At 32.3% G+C, this 21,219-nt stretch overlaps 1 protein-coding gene across 1 annotated transcript in view; it reads right to left on the reverse strand.

Moving 5' to 3' along the window:
- Positions 1–245: 245 nt before the first annotated feature.
- Positions 246–21,219, reverse strand: part of LOC111713221 (long-chain-fatty-acid--CoA ligase 4-like) — a 23,387-nt gene continuing 2,413 nt past the window's right edge. The window contains 23 exon segments of the mRNA XM_023488045.1: positions 246–828; positions 1,111–1,239; positions 1,866–1,937; positions 3,599–3,664; positions 4,081–4,195; positions 4,706–4,766; positions 4,938–5,063; positions 5,525–5,588; positions 6,394–6,461; positions 7,203–7,349; positions 8,191–8,296; positions 8,298–8,440; positions 8,800–8,901; positions 10,237–10,314; positions 10,453–10,503; positions 10,748–10,809; positions 11,471–11,529; positions 12,734–12,820; positions 14,470–14,558; positions 15,932–15,998; positions 16,386–16,452; positions 17,435–17,508; positions 18,918–19,014. Of these exon segments, the coding sequence (XP_023343813.1) occupies positions 712–828; positions 1,111–1,239; positions 1,866–1,937; positions 3,599–3,664; positions 4,081–4,195; positions 4,706–4,766; positions 4,938–5,063; positions 5,525–5,588; positions 6,394–6,461; positions 7,203–7,349; positions 8,191–8,296; positions 8,298–8,440; positions 8,800–8,901; positions 10,237–10,314; positions 10,453–10,503; positions 10,748–10,809; positions 11,471–11,529; positions 12,734–12,820; positions 14,470–14,558; positions 15,932–15,998; positions 16,386–16,452; positions 17,435–17,508; positions 18,918–19,014 (2,047 nt within the window). The 3' untranslated portion in view covers positions 246–711.

The raw sequence follows: 21,219 nt of genomic DNA on the forward strand, positions 1-21,219 counted from the left end.
GTAAACACAAGACGGGTGTCGAAGCCTGACATGGGATCCACTTTCACATAAGAAATCAATGAAATAATCCGGTCATAGGAAACTAATATGTGAGTTATCAAAATTATCAAAATTAATGCTTTTAGCCTCCTCGGATACTAAACGAAAAATGATGCATCTTTTCTTGTTTACAAATTCCGCCCAGAGAGAACTGGTTTCCATATGAACGCAGTATATACGCAACTGCAATTAATTTTCCTTGCCAACCTTGGATTACACTAAATAATACAGAGCTGAAGTGTTGTTCTAGTAAATCATTATCATAATCTGATCTGAAGAGAACATTAAATAATTATAAAATTAATTTGATTGGTGTTAGGCTAACGATGGTAAAATGTTGATTAATGAACGAGATTAAATTCAAATATTTAAATGATTTTATAAATTTCACGACCCCCAGTCAATATTATGGTTCTTAGGATTCATTAGAATTAACAATTCATAATTTGGTAAAATACGACTATTTTGGATCATTTTTATGACTAGTCGAGTGTAAGGATAAAATTGAGCTAGAAATTTTGGACAAAAAATGTTTCAGATTTTTTCAGTTTTTGTCTAGACCTTTTAATATCAGATGAATTAAAACAGGAATTATTCCTTTAAATAGCAATGCGCAGATGTGCAGAAATGCCGCAATTAATTGTTGGGTGTTAGAACACGGATTTTATGTTATTATGCGCACCGAGCGCCATACATTCGCTTCAGATCTTTGGAATAGAAGTCTTGGATTGGTTTCCTTTTGAGTTTAAATGCTGCGGTAACTAAACCCGACTCAGGAGTCCATAAATCCTAAACAAAGCAAAACTAGAATAAGTTAAAATCTTAGGAGTACAGTCTTTGAGATACCAACAAAGCTGATAGAGACAGTAAATTCGACATGAAACTTAGAAATATGACTGTATTTTTTGAAGCTTCTCATTACCCCCCCCCCCCCCACGAGTGCTACTTTCAAATTTAATAAATTAAATATATCTTGTCTTTTGATGTCCAATTTCGCACTTTCCCCCGACCCCCAATTCATCGAAAATTATTATTTTAAAACTATACAACCCTTGTTCTCATTCCTTGTACCTGACAAAGCGTGACAGCCCCTGGCATCTCCCATTTCTCTAGTCCTACACGTTTCCCATGGGACTGAAGTTCGCGTAGCACTGCTCCGATCATCGTTACGTTCTCGCACAAGGCCTCAAACTCGACATTCTAAACAAGATTGATATTCTATTTTGGCAGTGACAAGATTTATATTCTATTTTGACAATATCCACTTTTTAGAGATATTGAAATTAAAAACGACAAGAGGGCAAAAAGGAACAAAAATAGGGTGAAAGAAAAGCAAACTGAAGAAAATTACAATTTTAATCTGCTAAGACTCAATTTATTTCATTTCGTATCTTCCTTTAAGAGTTTAGATCGAAGTTAGGAAAGATAATGGATTTATCTTCCCCACCACTATGGATTAGGGTCAATTTTAATTCGAACCAGACCGATCCCTTGTTCCGGCCTTAGTGACGCGCGGCAAGTACCGGCCCAACCCTATTCTATGCCGGTTCGGTTTCAACTTTAATGGCGCGGTCAAGACTTTTTACAGTACCCGGCCTATCATAGACCTATTTTATATAACCAACTAGCTTATTTTAGTGTAACACAGGGTTAAAATTATATTCTAGTTTGACCATGTCTCAATATAAAATTTTTTGGTTCTTCTAAATGAACGTTTAATGAATAATGTAATTTTATTAATAACCCAAAATTGACTAACAATAGTTGATTTTCCAAAATAATAAAAAAGATAATAGTTCCCCCATTATGATTCAAATATTGTAAACCTTTATTTCTAATTTTTCAGCCAGAGCTTCCAGGCGCAATCTGTCAGGTACAATCAGGGCAACCACATAACTCTAAATAATTTAACAAATAAACAAACAAACAAAATTAATTAACTGAATGGACTGTGGATGAAGTTTAAAGTGACCCTACATCTTTTGTGCGGCATGTCTAGTTCACAAAAATTGAAAGTGTTGATTCTGAATATTTCTTTCCATCATCGCACAGTGGTGCAGAGCACGAGAAAAATTAGCTAAACTATTTACGCATTTTTAATATGCAAGTTGCAAATGTAATTTGGGTTTTATGGGGCAAGGATGTCAAACCAGATCTCAAATTTTAGAAATGTGCATGAATTTAGTATGCGCACGTGCGCGTTTAAAAAAAAACACATCAAAAGAGCATCATGCATATCAAATTATATGTCAAGGAACGCAAATCTGAAGTTCAAACATCCGTTTCTGTGTGCGTTGCGTGCGCGCGCGTTAGAATTTCCATTTTTAACAATAAAAGCGTGTATACATCAAAATATACGTTTTTTGGGTAAATAAATTCACTTATGAAGCTGAGATGGTTGTGTTTGAATGCGTTTGGCAAAAATTAATAGTTTTTTATAGCTAAATTCTCCTGCTAATTTCAAAGTCATTAAAAACTTCTCTTATCCAAACATTGAAGGAAAAGTGTTATAAGTCCTCTCATCATACACATAAAAGGAATATTTATTTGTAGGTTGATAACTACAATCAGCGGAGCAAGTAGGTGCAACAAATCTTTAATCTAACCATTTTACGATACCAACATCATATTGTGCCATAAGTCTGAGTTTTAGTTCAATGTATATCAAACTTCTTCAAAATAATCTTTGAATGGTCACATAGTAATGTACTTAATTCTAAAAATGTTGAATATAGTTTTCATGACTTTTTATCAACTAACATGTTTACCAAAAAATCTTTAAATTCTAACAAAAACTACAGGGGACATGACAAAAAGTAGGATGGGAAAAAGAAAAAATATTTTAATATTTAATGCATATTTTTGTCAATTAGGATGTTTAAAATCAAAATTAGGAAAAAAATGTGTAAGAGATATAAGTAAAAAAAGTAGGTTTTGTAAGTTGCTGTAAGTTGTGTATCGGCTGATGTGCTATAAATCCGCAAATCACTTTTAACCGAGAAACCGCAATTGAAAAAAATCCATAAATACTATGTAAAAAAAACTTTAAAATCATTCATTCTTGAAAATACAAGGATGGATATTCCGCTTTATAAATTGAGGGTGACTTGAAATTAATTCTAAGTAGTTTTTTTTGGTGCAATTAGAAGGAAAATGAGAATTTATTAATTATTATTAACTATCATGTCAATAATGAAATTAAAACAATACTATTCTCAATTATCAAAGATTTTTTCTCACATGAACGACAAGTTTTTCAAACACGTCTCTTAGTCCTCGCAACTTCTACATATACATTTCCTTGTCTGTCTGTATGTTTGTATAACCTATTGGCCGTAAACAACGTTTTGCCTCAAAGTAATTTAAATGTTTCAATGATTTTGATATCCGCCTTGGTAAACAGAAAAATCTGCAAAATTTGTTATAATGTTTATTCACAGTGTACAATAGACATGGAAACAGATCAATACAATAAAAATCAGATTATTTCCAGAAACCTAATTGTATTGTTATTAAGAATATTGTTATTAAAATACTAGAAAATACGAAGGGCTCTAACCTGAGAAGGATCTCCATACACACAACAGTTCTCAACTAAGGGACATGTTTTCAACTCTGATTCAACCTATCATCAGGAATATTAAAACATTAGATACCATTAGGAAAAAACTTCGGGGTTTGTATGTCAATCAATCAATCAATCCAATTGCGGTCTCGTATACTCTGCGTACATATTGAAACCAGTTCTCTCTGGGCGGACTTTGTAAACAAGAATAGATGCATCAGTGTTCGTTTAGTATCAGAGGAGGTTAAAAGCATTTAATTTTGACAATTTTGAAAATTAACATAATAGTTTCCTATGACCAGAATATTTCATAGAATATTTTTGTGGAAATGGATTCCATGTCAGGGTATGACATCCGTCTTGTGTTTACTTTTCCGCCCAAAGACAGTACACTGTAGTATAAAAAATGTATACACCTCTGAAATAACTTTCCTTGCATTAGTACCTTGAATCAATCAATCTTTCATTTGAATTACCTTGCCAAGTGAGATATATTCTCCGAACTGAAGTTTAACCAGGTCCTTTTTCCTGTCAATAATCCTCACAGTTCCATCATCATCTATCTGTCCAATATCTCCAGTTTTAAACCATCTTAATAAATAGAAATAAATCTGTCCAATATCTCCAGTTTTAAACCATTTTAATAAATAGAAATCTATCTGTCCAATATCTCCAGTTTTAAACCATCTTAATAAATTGAAATCTATCTGTCCCAATATCTCCAGTTTTAAACCATTCAAAAAAAATATGAAGTATGTAAAGAACAAAGTAGGAATAAAAGGATTTTCAACATTTGTCTTCATTGCAACTTTGAAAATAAGAAAAATACCATGAAATAGGTGCTTCTAGACTAAGTTGAGACAAATTTAGAACTAAAATTTAATAAGAGAATATAAAAGAGAATTTCTAATTATTGTCCCAATATTCTTCAGGATACATACAACATAACAAAATTTTAACGTAGACATTGGTAGACATTTTCATGTCCTTGTTTTTACTTTTTTTATTTTTTTTTTCAAATCTTTTTTCCTCTTCGAAAATGTTTCGGCAATTTTCTTAAGTTTTAAAAAGGATTTGCGGCATTCTCTTGCGCTTTCTTACCTCATGCCGGTACTGTCCGTGTAGAAATCTTCCGCGGTCTTTTCTGGCATCTTGTAATATCCTAGAAGATGGTTTCCTTGACATTTTTATTATTTCTTTAAAGGATTTCATAAGGTAAAACTTGAATTCTAACATACGTGCTGAGTCCTAACTTTGATAAAAAAGTAAAGATCCTTGTGCTAGCCAGTTCTTGCAAAGTTTTTTCTGTGCAAAACAAAAAATACAATTTTACCTATTGCCACATTTCCTCCACCGATTACAATTTCGCCTCGTGGTTGAGAATCTGTCACCCTGTATCCTCCTTCCTCCCAGTTTATCAGTTTTATTTGGACACCCTGTAGAGGGGGACCAACTCCTCCTAAAAATAAGAAATAAGAAATAAATAAAATTTGTCTCTAGTTGAGTATTAAAGAGAAAAAATAAGATAAAAGTTGTTGGAGGAAATATCAGTTTTTTACATTTGTATTTGCCATTTAAAAATAATTATCAAAGTTCATAATTATTATATTATTGTATTGTACAAATCTATTTTTGGATCTCATGCTATAATGTTTATAGTAAAATTATCTTAAATTATTTTGAAAACCGTTTCAAAAAACATCGGAAAAGACATATGAAGAGTTTAAGAACGGGGTTGTGTCTTAACAACAAATTTTTTTCGCAGACTTTGGTTGATATTTTGTCTATTGGATCTAGATCCGTGGATCCTCGTTTCTTTGCGGTTCCAATGGACCTGGTTCCTAAGCACTGTTATTTAGCATATAACAGATGAAATCATGAAACATATTTTTTACTTTTTAATTAAGATAGTTTACAAACCAGTGGATATCTGTGTATCGTCCATAATACAGGCACAGGCACAGCTTTCGGTTAACCCATAGCCCTGAAGAAGAAGAAATTATACTTGCAGAGTGAAAATGTGGAAATCCACCTCTTATCTTTTTGGTACACTATATAATCAATCAACAAGGAGGCCAAAAATCGGCGCCAATTAATAAGAATCAACATTACAAATAAATCTTTAAATTTTTATTACTAAACGTTGTTAGTTCATCGTCGCAAAATACTAACAATCCACCAAGAGCTATGTTAAATTTAATGTAAATGATAAAAATGTAACTTTCCTTTTCTATTCCCTTTTTTTCTACTTTTACTTTTTTATTTTCTTTTTAGAATTGGGGGGGAAATATTCCCACAACCTCTATTTTTGGAGGTTTTATAAATGCATACTTACTTACTTACTGTGTCAGAAAATCAAACTATAGGAACCAGAAAAATGTGGAATTGAGTAATCTGCTTTTTAAACACTTTTTCAAGAAATGTTGCTACGGATACTGTTGCAACTAATATATCTCTAGAAATCTTGAGGGCCCTTCTTTAGAAAACGTAGCAAATAACAAAACCCTTAGCAACATTTAGTAATTGAAAGAAAACAGAAAACAAAGAGAATTTCACTGTTTTCTGGATCTCACTGTATAAACTTCAATTCTGCAATTTTTTGAGCTTTGCTATACAAATCAGAGGGCTGAAATCTACCATGAATCCAAGCTTTTTTTGTAGAACAGATTAAGAATTTAAAGATTACTAACCATCATAATAACATGAAACATTGGTTTTTTTTTCTGGATTTACGAATGTCAAAATGGAGGTCAGGTCAGTTGAGGAGGAAAGTTGAAAGAGGGACTAACCTGTACTAACGGAACTGAGAGACAAACTCGAATATATTCATGAGTTTCCTGGCTGAGTGGGGCTCCACCTAGATACAATTCATAATAATTAAATAAGATGTTGGGATTGATTACTTGTAAAGGAATTGTAGCGTAAAATGAGGTAAAAATAGAAAGTTCGATTAGCCTGAGTCTAAAACTAAAGAATGCGCGAATTATAAGTTCGAGGTTAAAAGTTCTGTAAAATAATGAATAGCTACTTAAATATTAAACTTTCTCAATTTTAAATTTGAATTTCCCGGAAAAATCTGAACCAATCAGAGAAAAGGATTTACGGAGAATATTACATAACCATCGCTAATCAGCTGTTCTTACGTAACCGAAAACAAAACATACAACAGTTTTTTGGGTTTACATCCAAAAATTAATTTATCTAAAACGTGAAATTTCTTTAACAAGGTTTTCACTTTTAAATATATCGTAAAGTTGAATGCCGCTTTCTCAGCTGCAGCTGAATGATGATTGAATAATAGACAAATAGGGAAGGAAAATGCAGGATTTCAAGATAATTTAAACCTCATGTCTAAATTTTAACTCGTCGATTTCGGCGAGTTAAATATTTAACCACAGGGTTAAATATTTAACCTCATGGAAGTTCAGGTTTAAATTAAGTCAGAAGTTGCATTTAACCATGAACTTAAAATTTAAGTCAGAACTTTTCGTTCTTTAGTTTTAGACTCTGGACAAAGAACGATAATTTTCAACTTTGGTTTCTCATATAGTTTTTGAGGACGTTCATTAAAAAATGTACAGCTGCTGAGTGAGTTTACCTGAAAGCATAACCCTGATCTTCCCACCAACTAGCGCGCGCACGTTTCTAAAGATGAAGAAATCAAGCAGAGGTGTCTTGAATCCTCTGCGCAAACATTTCAGTTTATATTTGTGTGCAAACTCGAAGAGCGCAGTGAAAAATGGACCTAATTTTAGGAGCATTTTAATTTAATTTCGGGTCAAGTCAAGTTCATAAAGGTCGTCTTCTACTTGGCAAATACTTAAACCTTTAGTAGTAGTTAATTAAATTTTGTCAAAGATTTTATTTCACATTATGAGCCGTTATTAAATAATTATGTAAATTTTAACCCACTGCACTGCTTAGATAATCACCCTCCCTATTCCTAAAAAATCTGATATCTTAGTACTGACTAGCTGAAGGGCCCGGCGTTGCCCGTGGAAAAAAAATTTGAAAAAAATAAAAAATGTTGGGGAAAAAATCAATTTTTTACCCTCTCACACTCCCCCGGCCACCCATGAGTGTCCACAAAAAATGTCAGTCCAATTGGTCCAGCCGTTTGTACGGCTATACGCAACATATATATACGAATGTCTTGTTTTATTACATAGATTTAAGCGTCAGTAAGAATACTTGACTTAATCTTGGCAGTTGTTAATTGATCAGAACTAAACTGATAAGAAGTCAGATGATAAATAATAATAGATGATAAATAATAAATATTACCTCCCCCCCCTTGCTTCACGAGGGGAGAGGGGGGGGGGTAATATAAACTTTTAAATGTTAACCCTTGTCAACAATTATAAAAAAAATAATGTAAAATGTTTATTCTCTGAAACTTACTGGAGCAAGTACTTTAAGTACAAAATTCTTATCTTCCAATAAAAAATCCACGAAAAATATCTTTGTTTTAAGGAATTTAAAAAGCAAATAATATTTCAGTGTTTGATTTTATAATCCTAATTTAAAGGCTCTGTTACGTCGGATCATTTAAAATTGCGATTAAAAATATCAAAATGGCTCCATTCCTTTTTTATTTATATTCTCCTGGATTCCCTTGAAGATTCTATCTAATATCAGCGGCACTGCGCACATCAGTGTTGGGTGCAGAACACTACAGTCTCCAGAACATCCAAGTATTGGGTATATTTAGTTTACCTATAGGGGCCCCCTGGACCATCATAGTATTGGGTATATTTAGTTTACCTATAGGGGCCCCCTGGACCATCATAGTATTCTCCGACAAGAGTTCAAGTATATGGGCCAACGGTAAATATCCTGCAGAAATAAAAAACACATTTAAATCTCTAAAAGTTAATAGTTCATTGTTGAAAAATACTAAAAATATAATAATAAATATCTAAATTTTCTTTCCAATTTCTTTTTTTAAATTGGGGGAAATATTCCCACAACCTCAAATATGGAGGTTTAAGCAAAAAAATTATTTTAAAATTTTGTTTTATTTTGTAAATAAATAATTACTTACTATGATATAAACTTGTTTCAAGTTTTAACTTTAATCAAGGGTCACACCAGTTTCAAAGATTTAGGAATTTAATTTTTTTTTAAAGGTAAGTAATCAGTTCCTTAGATTTCATATTTGGTGGATTCCAACAAGTCTAAATAGTTAATTTTACCTAGATAGATGTCTCCTGGTTTGACAGGGTTGACCACGAAGTGAAAGGCGCGCACTGTTGCTACGAGCGCGGAATGAGGGAGAACAACCCCCTTCGGTATTCCTAATTTTAAAAGTAATTCAAATATGTTTTAAAGTATTGTATATCAAGGAACCCAGAACTAATGTGTTACAGAAAAAATATCTTTATCAAAGAGACTGTACATTTAATTATATAAGTGACCCACGTTTATACAAAAAACCACGCCGGATACACAACGGTACCTCTTAATTCATCGTCTTACCAAATCGATGATTTCCTAGTGGCTAAATTAAGTAATTGATAATTCTATATATGTTTTCTCCATAATAGTAACTTGTAAATATTTACAGCGGAGACACAGAACATATTCTACCGAATTCAACACTATTTACATAACACCTAAACTCTAAAACACCTAAAATTCTTAACATCTAAATTTTAAAAGGCCAAAATGTCAAAACACACCCAACGTGTCAGAACATCTTATTTTCATAACACCCAAAGATAAAAAACACCAATATTTGATTTCACGGACAAAAAACACCTAAATTTCATTTGAAGTTAAATACATCCTTAAACTTAAAAAAGCTCATTTTGAAACATTTGACTACTTTTTTGTTAAAATGAAAAGTTTTTGTTTACCTTTACATGAAATTTATATATCTGTACAGTGTACAGTGTACATTCAAAAAAAGATAATTTGGAAATTTTGATGTTTCCTTCCGAAAGTGAAATTTATGGGTTTTTACCTGTAAATGAAAATAAGATGTTTTTACCCTTAAATGAAATTTAGATATTGTGTACTTTTAGGTGTTTTGAAAACTTAGGTGTTTCGTGATATATGAGAATTTCTGAACCAATTTAAGGTTTTACTTTTTCATACATCCTAAATGTAAATTGCACCGTCCCTGGAAGTAACTGTTTTTATAAACCGGTTTTTTGTTGTTGGTAAACAAAGCGTACTGCAAAGTTCAAAATATACTCATTGTATTGTAAATTTATCAGTAATGTCGGAACCCATTTGACTGTAGGAGTTATTCTATCCCCCGAGCGTCAATGGTAAACCTTTTAGATTTGTTTATTATCGTATTTATATGTATATTTTAGTTTAAAAATTTGTCCTGCAGAAATAAATATTTCTACTCTTCAACCATTCTTTAACTACGTGACTGTGAATCCGAAGAAATATATTCTTGATTTTGGGATTTGCCCGATATACACTCAACAGTAGGTGTTTTGGCATAGGTGTTTTGGTACCCAATCCGAATACAGGGTCACTAAATATTACCTCTTCAATCCCTTTAACTCTACTAAGTATTTTAGTTTTGATCAAATACCCAGCTTATTTAACAATTTGCATCTTATTCAAAAATGCCAACTGTACATAGCTGTACTGGTTGTGTCTTCTTTATGTACCTGTGGATCCACTAGTGTACATAATAATTGCTGGATCTGAAGGAACAGGGTTCACAGCAACGAACTTAGAAGTTTTCCCTAAAAAAAGAAATTTTAAGTTAGCGATTGAATGGAGTTCTAACTATTCGATACGAGAGGGGGAGGGAAATATTAAAAAATATGCAAGAAAAATCTCAAAATGTTTATATTTGAGTAAAAAAATTGCTTAGTGCTTACCCAACTCCACAACCTCCTTAAATGCAATTATATTTATCCCCTCTCTAAAACCTAAAAAAATACATTTGCAGTTGTATAAAATGTAACGAAAAAAAAATAATAGAAAAAAGTTCCTATTGTATGATTAGATCTTTTGTATAATTATTAATTATATACATATGTATTTAATATATACATATATATTTGGAAACAAATTAAATAATTGTCGAAGACAACGGAAAAAATTGTAAAAATGTCTATATTACTATATTTCTACATTTCTACATTATTTATTTCTATTATTCTATATTTCTACCATCTTTCTGGAATTGATGAAGTTGATCTTCTATCACTACCAAACATTTGACAAGGGGTGTTCTAAAAATAAAATAAAATAAGTTTAAATAGATAATAGATAATGTACTCTGAGGAAGGTATACCCCGGCCCTCATGAGCCTAATAAATATGCCTTACAGTATCGAGCCTCCATTCGCACAAAACGTTTTATCCTACAATTTTAAAGGTTTCTTACGCAAACATTATTATATTGACTAACAATAAATAAAATTGAATCTATCAATGCAACAACTTTTTCTGAACATTTTAAATTTTAAAATTTTAAATCAAAAATTGCTACTGAAAAAACAGAATTCATACCCGCATATTTACTCTATATTGTAGAATAAAAATTTAGAACATTATTGGAATAAAATGTTATTATAAAATTTCTTCAATTTATATTCTATGACGGAGGCTCGGTACTGCATAGCAAATCTGGAAGGCTCGGGAGTCGGGATGTATCCCCATTATCCGATATTGGGATTTTATACCAAGCATTATAGGTATATATAATGCTTATTTCAGAATTTAAGGGACTGTAGACGTTTTTTTGTGACTTTCGTGGCTTGTCCGATTCTAAACCATAATCACGTGAGCAACTATGAGTAATATGTGGCCCTTTTTCTTTCTTGGTAAAAATCAAATAGAAAAATTTAAATTATGTCCACAGTTGACAAATTTGAAAACAAAAATAAACCACCTGTGGAGAATCTGCTTGAACCTCGGAAGAAGATCAAAAGTTGTGACAACTATTTCAACCTAAATGTAATCAGTTTTTTTTATTGAGTCTCTCATCATCCAGTCAGCGAATTAATATTACTAAGTACTTTAAATAAGGTTCGAACTTTATGCATTGATTATTCATGATTACTTTTAATGCAATACAGAACAGTTTTGAACTGGTTTTTTTTCCAAACTCAGCAAAAATGTAATAATTTCTATATTAAATTTACTTAAATATTGGGTTATGCTTTCACAAAATCATATCGGTTAGTTTTGGTTTAATAAAAAGATGTAGGAACTAAAATATAGATATTTCAGCGGATCCAGAATCAGGGTGCGAAAAAAATGCAGTTCTTAAGCCACCGGTTCAATATTTGTTTTATTCGATGGTTGTCATTACTAAAGTATGCACAAATTTGAAAAATCATATTTTTGTTTGGATTTACCCAAACCAGAACCTGTACTTTAAAAATGAACTTAAGTTTGACCATTATCAACAAAATAATATGATCTTTCGTCAAATTCTGATCCGAATCGTAATCTCTCTGATACAACTTTGATCCTTATCATCATCAAAATTTCATAAACAAACTGAAACCTTGTCATGAGTAAATCATTGACCTATATTCTGAACCTGAACTATCTCCCGACTTTAAACCTGAAATTGACCTTAAACCTAATCTTGAACCTGAATATAAACCAAATCTTGAACTTATTCTAGAACCAAATCTTGAACCCGTTCCTAGGCCTAACCTTGAACCCGGTCCTACTCTAAACCTGACCTTGAACCTGATCCTACTCTAAACCTGACCTTGAACCCGATCCTACTCTAAACCTGACCTTGAACCCGATCCTACTCTAAACCTGACCTTGAACCTGATCCTACTCTAAACCTGATCTTGAACCCGATCCTACTCTAAACCTACCTTGAACCCGATCCTACTCTAAACCTGACCTTGAACCCGATCCTACTCTAAATCTGACCTTGAATCCGGTCCTACTCTTAACCTGACCTTGAACCTGATCCTACTCTAAACCTGATCTTGAACCCGATCCTACTCTAAACCTGAGCTTGAACTCGATCCTACTCTAAACCTGACCTTGAACCTGATCCTACTCTAAACCTGATCTTGAACCTGATCATACACTAAGCCTGACCTTGAACCCGATCCTACTTTAAACCAAACCTTGAACTTGATCCTACTCTAAATCTGAGGTTGACCTATGACGAGCGCCTGACCTCTGTTTGATTGATGCCGTGAATGACCGCATCATCTCCAAGGTTAGTGTACAAAGTGACAACGGGGAACGTCTGCTTGAAACAAGCCTAAAAATAAAACCATTAAACGCGATTTAGAAAAAATAAAATGTCTGATTCACATAGGTTACCTTGTAACCTTTATCTGATAAATAATGTGGATGACATTAACGTCTTTTTTATGATAATTTTTTATTTGTTTTTTAGAGAAACCACAAGATTTTTTTAACGACTTTTTACTCAATTTTGGTAAAATGCCCCGCCGTGAAAAAATACAAATGCAGCTAAACTTATCTGCAAGCTAAAATTTAGTGTTCACAAATATCCTTAAATGGATCGGAAATGTCTGACAAGAAAGAAAACTTTTTTATCTATTTACATTTAAGGAAATGTATCAAGGTTTGCATTCTGAGCTTAGAAAATGGACACGCATCAGCTGGTCTATTTCAAGAGAAGTAATATACTCTATTTATTGACAGAACCAGAGTTTTGTCAATGATTGGCTACAGGCCAATTACATGACAATTCTGATTATTTTCTTTGTTCAGGGATTGGGAGGAGAGGGGGGGGGGGAAGATCAAGCACAGGGGATAATTAAATAGGAAGAAGTGAATAAAATTGAAAAAATTAATGTTAAGAAAATAAGGTAGAAAGAAAGGAGAGAATGAAGGAGGAAAGCGTATTTTAAGTGACCCTCCATGCAAAGATAACAATGCCCGATTTACAACGGTTCCCCTGAAACCTTAAACATTACTCTGATCAAAAATGTGGAGGAAAACTTGGTTTTCTGACTCAAAGTGTTTGTTTCTGTGAGTTTCTCCATAGTTTCTTATAAGCAAGAAATTGTCATCCCACTTTTGCAAAGTACCCGCAAATAAAGATTAACAGATTTAATAAACAAAAACATGCATTTTTAATTCCTAAATGATCAGACAAAGATTCTAAGGATACAGTTGAGAAGACATGAAAGAAAGGCGTACATGATTGCAGGGGGGGGGGGAGGGGAGGGATAAGAAGGTTTCTGCAGAAATTGTTACTACTCCAGGAGGAACTAGAACGAAGAATGCAAATGGGGGTGGGCGTCGGATGACAAGAAAGGAGAAAGGAATCAGGTGGGAGAAAGGAATGGGTTTGGGAGCGAGTGGTGGGTGGGGAATATATAGATGATAGTTTAGCTGCGCAAATATGCCCTTGACTATTTGACACGCTTTCTTCATTTAGCAGAATCAAACGCTTTCAAAACGTCATTCTTACTTCAATGCAGTTTCGCTCTGAGTATGTTAATTTGACGGACGTTGTGTGTGTCAGTGTGGGGAAGGGGGTCTTCATAATTGATACGCATATCAATTTCAAACTAAAAAAAGCTGACATTGTATAAACTTTCAAACATTAAAATTATTTTCAATTTCATAATAACCTAAATTCAAATATTTACTTTGGTACAAATATATTAAACTTTAAACAAAGTGTATCCGGTTAAAATATAATTAACTTTGTATTTTTGTCTATTTCATGAATAGAAATGACGAGGTATATCTGTGTTTTCTTGTAGAATGTATGGGTAAAAATACTTAAGGTCTACATCAGATTGCAAAGAAATAAGGAACCAAAAATTAGGAAAGTAATAAATTCATTAAATTTGGATTCCAATATATGAACCTTTTCTTAAATCTACAAAAATATTTACGCCCCCCCCCCTCTTAAACCCGCACACATACCTGTGCTGTAATCATCCATTCTGCTTTAGTATCCGCGAATATGCAAATATTTTGCAAATGTTTCTGCCCAAGCTCTCGTAAACCTTTCCCTGAACCAGACAATTTATGCAATAAATTTATCAATAAATTCAAAATTATATTGTTGCTAAATCATGCAAAGGCGTTCTGGGTTAACAGTTTGCGTTAACAGATAAAAAACATTAACTAATGAAAACCAACGTCAAGAGATGAAAACTATCGTTAAGAGATGAATACAAACGGTTAAGAGATGAAAACTAAGGTTATCAGATAACACCTATCGGTAAGAGATGAAACCCAACGTTAACAGATAAAAACCCGTGTTAACAAATGAACAGATGATAACCAATGCTAAGAGATAAAAATACGTTAAGAGATGAAAACCAACGTTAACAGATAAAATCACCTTTGAGAGATGAAACCCAACGCTAATAGATGAAAACCAACGTTATGAGATAAAACTCATGTTAACAAATAAAAACCACCGTTGACAGGTGAAAACCAATGTTAACAGTTAAAACCAACGTTAACAGATGAAAGTCAACATTAACAGATGAAAACCAATGTTAACAGATTACAGATTAAAACCAACGTCAACAGATGAAAACAAACGTTAACAGATGCGTAATTTGATGAAAATCAACGTGGAAGACTAAAGTTAACAGATGAAAACGGCTCAGTTTCATTTGCCATAATACTTTTGCCATAAGTTACACTTGCCATAAGTCACACTTGCCTTAAGTTACACTTGCCATAATGGTTACTCTTGCCATAATTACACTGGCTATAATTACTTTTGTCATAATTTTCTAATTTTTAAAAAGATCTAAATCTGTCCTGTTTATTGTAAATGCGGGAAATTTTCCCATGAAAATTCCCAACTTTAGTTTTCTCATTGTTTTAAAACAGAACAGTTGACACAAGTTCAGCACCATATTTTCTCACAATGGAGGACCCTTTGGTGACCATTCAGACCACAAGTAAGGGTAAACCAATGGTTAGAGACAGTAACTACCTATGTAGCCAATACCTCGTTTACAGAAGTGAAATATTGGAAATCTCTGCATTAGATTTGTAATTTGTTTTCAATTTGTAATTGTAAAAAAAAATATAAATATATGTTTGTTAATTCAAACCAAATTTAATTTTAATTATGGTAAGAGTAATTATAGCAAGTGTAATTATGGCAAGTGTCACTTATGGCAAGTGACTTATGGCAAGTGTTACTTACGGCAAATGTATTATGACAAATGTAATTAGGGCAAAAATATTTATGGCCAAATATTATGGCAAATGAAACTGAGCCCATGATAACCAACGCGAAGAGATGACAAAATCCCAACGAAAAAACAATGTGAACAGATAAAAACCTATGCTAACTAACCCACTTATACCAACCAACCAACCAACCAACCAACCATCAATCCAACCTTCAATATGTTACCTAAGTATGTGGATAGATTATCCACATCAACGTAAGATTGCCAGGTATAATCGCCAAGCTTCCATTTCTGTAAACATTAAAATATGAATTAAATATGAGCTAAAGAATAAATCGATTTTCTATTTATATCCGAAACTTCATTCTATTTAAATCTCTCAATATCCTAAAAACATAATCTGCGCAGAATATTTCAAAGGTTTCGGTTAAATCCTTTCCCCAAAATATTTTATTAATCTTTCTAATTACAATTTGTAATCCACGTCTGTACTATTTGTAGATCAACGTCTTCTCATGTAAATTGACCAAATGTGTTGAACAGGAGTCAAATTTACTCTTAAAACTTAATTAAAAATATTTGCACAACACTCTGTACAATCAAAATTATTTTTTATTTTTACTCTCACCTTTACTCTCTTAATCTGAACCTTAAAAAAGTTTACAAAATAATGTTTACCTTGAACATTTTCCCGTTAGGTTGACATTCGTCTTCTTCATCTAGCAGCTGTCTTGTACCCAGACATCTAAACAATATCATGGTATGGATGTTTACAGAAATTGTGACTGTTTAGATTTGCTTCTTTGTGCAATTTTACAGACTTCACTGTAAGTGAACACTGAACTTGCATGTGTGCGCGTTCTATAGAAAAGCAGTGCTTAGGATCCGGATCCGTTGGATCCGCAAGATTTTAGCTTCATGGATCCGGATCAGCAAAAATATGCGGATCCACGGATCCGGATCCAGAGGATAAAATATCAACTAAAAACTGCAAAAAAACTTTTTATTCCTAAAACCCAAATCTGAACTTTTGAAAAAAGAGATTATAAAAATTTCCTCATTTCTGAATGGTTCAAGTTTTAAAAACAAAACAAAAATTTGAAAATTATTTTTTGTTTTAAAATTCAGTAAATCTTAAAGAAATGACCTGGATCTGAATTTGGATCCGAATCCATTTATTCAAAATTAAATGGATCCTAAGCACTGTAGAAAAATGTAATTTCTGCGTGACAATGAAGATATAAACTGTTCGCCACGCATCGCCGTAACTTCTAGTGATCCTCCATTTATAGAAGGGAGAGTCCAATTCACAACAGTACCCGTAAAACCGCTGAGGGTTTAAGAATGAAAGATATGTCCTAGTGAAAATTGATAATTTCCAGTTTTGATTTCTCTGTAAATGACTATTTCTTTAAGATTTGCTTACTCTTGTGTTAAAACTTGATAAAAAAATTGGAAGTGAAGAAATTTTAAAAATATCTCTTTTTTTAAAAGTCCAGATTTGAACTTCGATAGCAAAAAGTTTTTTTACAGTTTTTAGTTGATATTGTGTCTTTGGATCCGAGTCCGTGATCATAATTCATGAACTCCTTCTCTCAAGTTGTATTATGAATGGTAGTGCTGACAATTGTCCATTATTGCAAAATATAATTACTTTATAAGAATAGACAAAACAATTTTATTCATTTTAAAACATTTAACATTTTTGTGTGTGTTTGCATTTATACCTCTGATGCGAGTACTTCTCTAGACCAAACTGGAAACATTTAGCCATAGTATCAACCCCAGCATTTATCAGTTCCTGAACAATTAAAAAATATATATTTTCAAAGCAGAGGGAAAAAATTAAATACGGTTTGATCTTGACAGTTCAACAAGTGCTTAGGATCCGGATCCGCAAAATTTTGGCTTCCTGGATCCGAATCCACAAAAATATGCGGATCCACGGATCCGGATCCAATGTGCAAAATATCAACCAAAAACTGCAAAAAAAAATACTGTCAAAACCCAAATCTGAACTATTGAAAAAAAGAGAGATTCAGGAAAACGCACGAGTATTATTTTGGTAGGTGTAAGGATATTAGTCATATGTAAGAGGGAACCTTTCAGATAAATAAGCTTAATCCCTAGTCAGGTGATCAGAAACAAATGTAACAAAAGCCCCCCCCCCTCTCAAAAAAACAGATAAATGAAAAATCCGGGTTCCGGATCCAGGTTATTTCTAAAAAATTTACTGAATTTATTTTTGAAAAAGCAGAATTTTATTGTCTTATTTTTATGCTAAAACTTTATGAACCATTCAGAAATCAGAAAATTTTTATTATCTCTCTTTTGTCAACATTTCACATTTTGGTTTCGCGAGTACATTTTTTTGTAGGTTTTGGTTGATATTTTGCACCTTGGTTCCGGTTCCGTTGATCCGCATATTTTTGTGGATCCGGATCCAGGTAGCCAAATCTTGCGGATCCAGATCCTAAGCACTAACTTTTAGCTGTAGCACCTCAGACGGCTTACCATTACCAAATGTATTCAACGTTATTGATTTAATCCGCTGGTCCCATATTTGAAATCCACTGAATTCTTTATTATCAAATATTGTAAATATTTAAACAAATTCGAAGGAAGTGATTGACGGGTGAAGAAAGAAAAGAATACAAAGACTAAAAATATAAAAGTTTAAATGCATGATATGCATGATATCTATTTCTTCTAGAGATCTAAAGTTCTCATGTCACAATTCTAAGAACCCGGGAGGTTCATTCCCCACCACCCCCTCCCCCTCTTCATAAAATGAGTTTCAGTGAAGAAGGAAAGAATGATACTTAGATTTTGTTTGTAAAGATATGTGTGTATAAATAAAATAAAACAGTAACCCTTCAATCTAGGGAGAGTAGGGGGGAAAGCAAAATTTTTATTAGCTTAAATTTGGTCGGATATGCAGTATTGACAAATCTGCTTGATGTCATATCTTGTTCTGTTATTTTTCGTTGTTCATTTCTAATTTTTTGCATACAAACTAGCTTGAAACAAATCCAACTTTCACCCCCCTCAAGTTTAATTCTACTTTAGCTTATTATTAATGTTTACTTGCTTCCCTTACTTTACTTTCTTAAAAATTTCAGTTAGATCTTTTTTCTTTCAGTGCGGATCTAGGATTTGGATCCGCATCAAAATTGAATAGATCTAAAGCACTGGTAGGACGTAATCTACCTGTAGAGCAGGAGTCATCTTGTGCGGAGATCTGATGGTATACTCTGTAGTTGAAGCTGTAACAACTTCAGATCTCTTCATCTTAAACTCTTCAAGTCTAAACAAGTAAATATATATATATATACAGTGAGAACCAGAAAACTCTGAAATAGGAAGACGACTTTTAGAGTCAGGTTATAACTTTAAAAAGTCCAAAGAGCATGAGACACAGAAATTGTGCAATGTAAACCAACCCATTTCATTGAATAAAATAAGTGTCTAGTTAAACTATTTGCTTTCTAACATCAAATACACTTATGTAATGCAATGTCTTAATATTCAATTGTTTTTTGGTTATCACTGTATATATTTGAGATTTTTTTATTGTTATTGCTTAGAATTAATTTATTTTACCATAAATATCAATTATCTAAAAGTATGAAGCCTACAAAAAAAATTCCCGCTCCGCGGCGCAAACACACATGACAACTCAGGGGGAACATCCCAAAAGGGGCTTCATAAAAAAATTGCGAATTCTCCAATTTTAAAATCTTTTTACGATTTTGTGGAATAGATTCTCATATGTTTGGCAAGATTTTTCCTTTTGATATTTTAAATAAGTTTGAAATGTTTTCTCCATAATAATTGTTACTTAAGTATACATCCGCATTGTCCCTTTGTCGAGAAAAAAAAACAACTGAAAATAATCATTTTTTAAAGAAAAAATGATGATTTCTTGTACTTTCAAAGTTTCTAACGGTACCGTTGTGAATCAGGAGTTCCACCCCTTTTTTAAATTAAGTCTCCAGTTCCTTGAACAACTGTTTCTTTTAAGATTTTATTGTTTTAGTGATTTAGTTTAGAAAGCTGTGAACTGCTGTTTTTAAATGAATTATTAATGCTAATCAAGGGTAAACGGAAAATCTAACATAATTAATAATGTTTAATGTCTACTGCGTGTCCGATGCAGGTATAAAAATAATCTAAAACATTTACATTTACATAAAGCTTTTTTAACTTTTGTTTAACATTACAAATAAATCTATGATTTTTATTTCTAAAAGCTGTTAGTTCATCGTCGAAAAATACTAACAATCCTTCACCAATTTATATTAAATATAGTGTAAACAATAAATATGTATTTTTCCTTATCCTTTACTTTTCCTTTGATTTCTATTTTTATATTTTCTTAGAATTTGGGGTATATATTCCCACAACCTCTACTGTTAGAGGTTTTCAAGTATTTTCTCCTAAAACACTTAATTTTGTATGTTTTTGTGATATTTCATAAATAAATAATTTTTTACTTTTACTTTTACTTTTTAAACCAGAAGCCTACAGATTTCTGATCAAAATTGTGTTGTAAATTTCTACGATATCATATACTCAAGCATTTATCCTCAAATTAGAAATGCCCACATTGGTTATCGAGATGAAGCGCTGAAGATTAAAGATTCTCCAATCTCTGGTCAATGAAACTGGCAAACGCGAAAAAAAAACTTCTTGATGGCTTAAAATCAAAGAAAAGAAAAGAAAAAAATAAATATAAAGTAAAAATAAATTTCTTCTCAATGTATGAAATATGATGATTATAGAAATCAAGCAAATAACGATAAACAGAAAAGATTACAAACCGCTAATCAGTCAAAAAAATTAGTAAACATTCGAACGAGCCTACATAAATAAATGAGTTGTCAAATTTCAACAATAAAATTAAGAAAATTAAGATACGTACTCCCGCCCCTCTCTTGTCTGTTAATAATTAAAATAATTACTAGCTTAGAAACCCTGCTTTGCCTGGAAAAAAAAACCTTTCATTTAGAAGTCAACATATTGATTATTCATGGTTATAACATTTTTAAGAAATATTAAGAGTGGTTCATGCTCAGGTATTCAATTTCAAGGAAGTAAAGGTAAAAGTTCAGGTCTGTCGGAAATAATAAATATTTTTAACCACGTTGATTGTATTAAATATTAAGAAATTTTTAAGGCAAAAAAACGGCAGACCACATTTTGAAATTCCGAAAACAAGAAGCAATTGATTTCTCTTTTCTCATTTACGAAGATTCCTCACTGTTTTTAACCAAGAACTTTTTTTTTCAAGAATGAACGATACACAAAACGAGAATTGGCCAAGAGTGAAACCAAAAGTACATCATGCAGAGATAAAAATAAATCCGATAAATCTAGGTTCTACAGTACTTGGATAGGATATAACGTCCGTAAAATTACATATCTTGAAATTGTGCGCTAGCCCAGAACTGTTAAAATAGGCAGATAGAATCAAATCTTTAAGCTGGCCGTGCTACCCCCCCCCCCCCCC

Source organism: Eurytemora carolleeae, unplaced genomic scaffold (assembly GCF_000591075.1).
Source record: "Eurytemora carolleeae unplaced genomic scaffold, Eaff_2.0 scaffold1388, whole genome shotgun sequence".
Classification (NCBI taxonomy): domain Eukaryota; kingdom Metazoa; phylum Arthropoda; class Copepoda; order Calanoida; family Temoridae; genus Eurytemora; species Eurytemora carolleeae.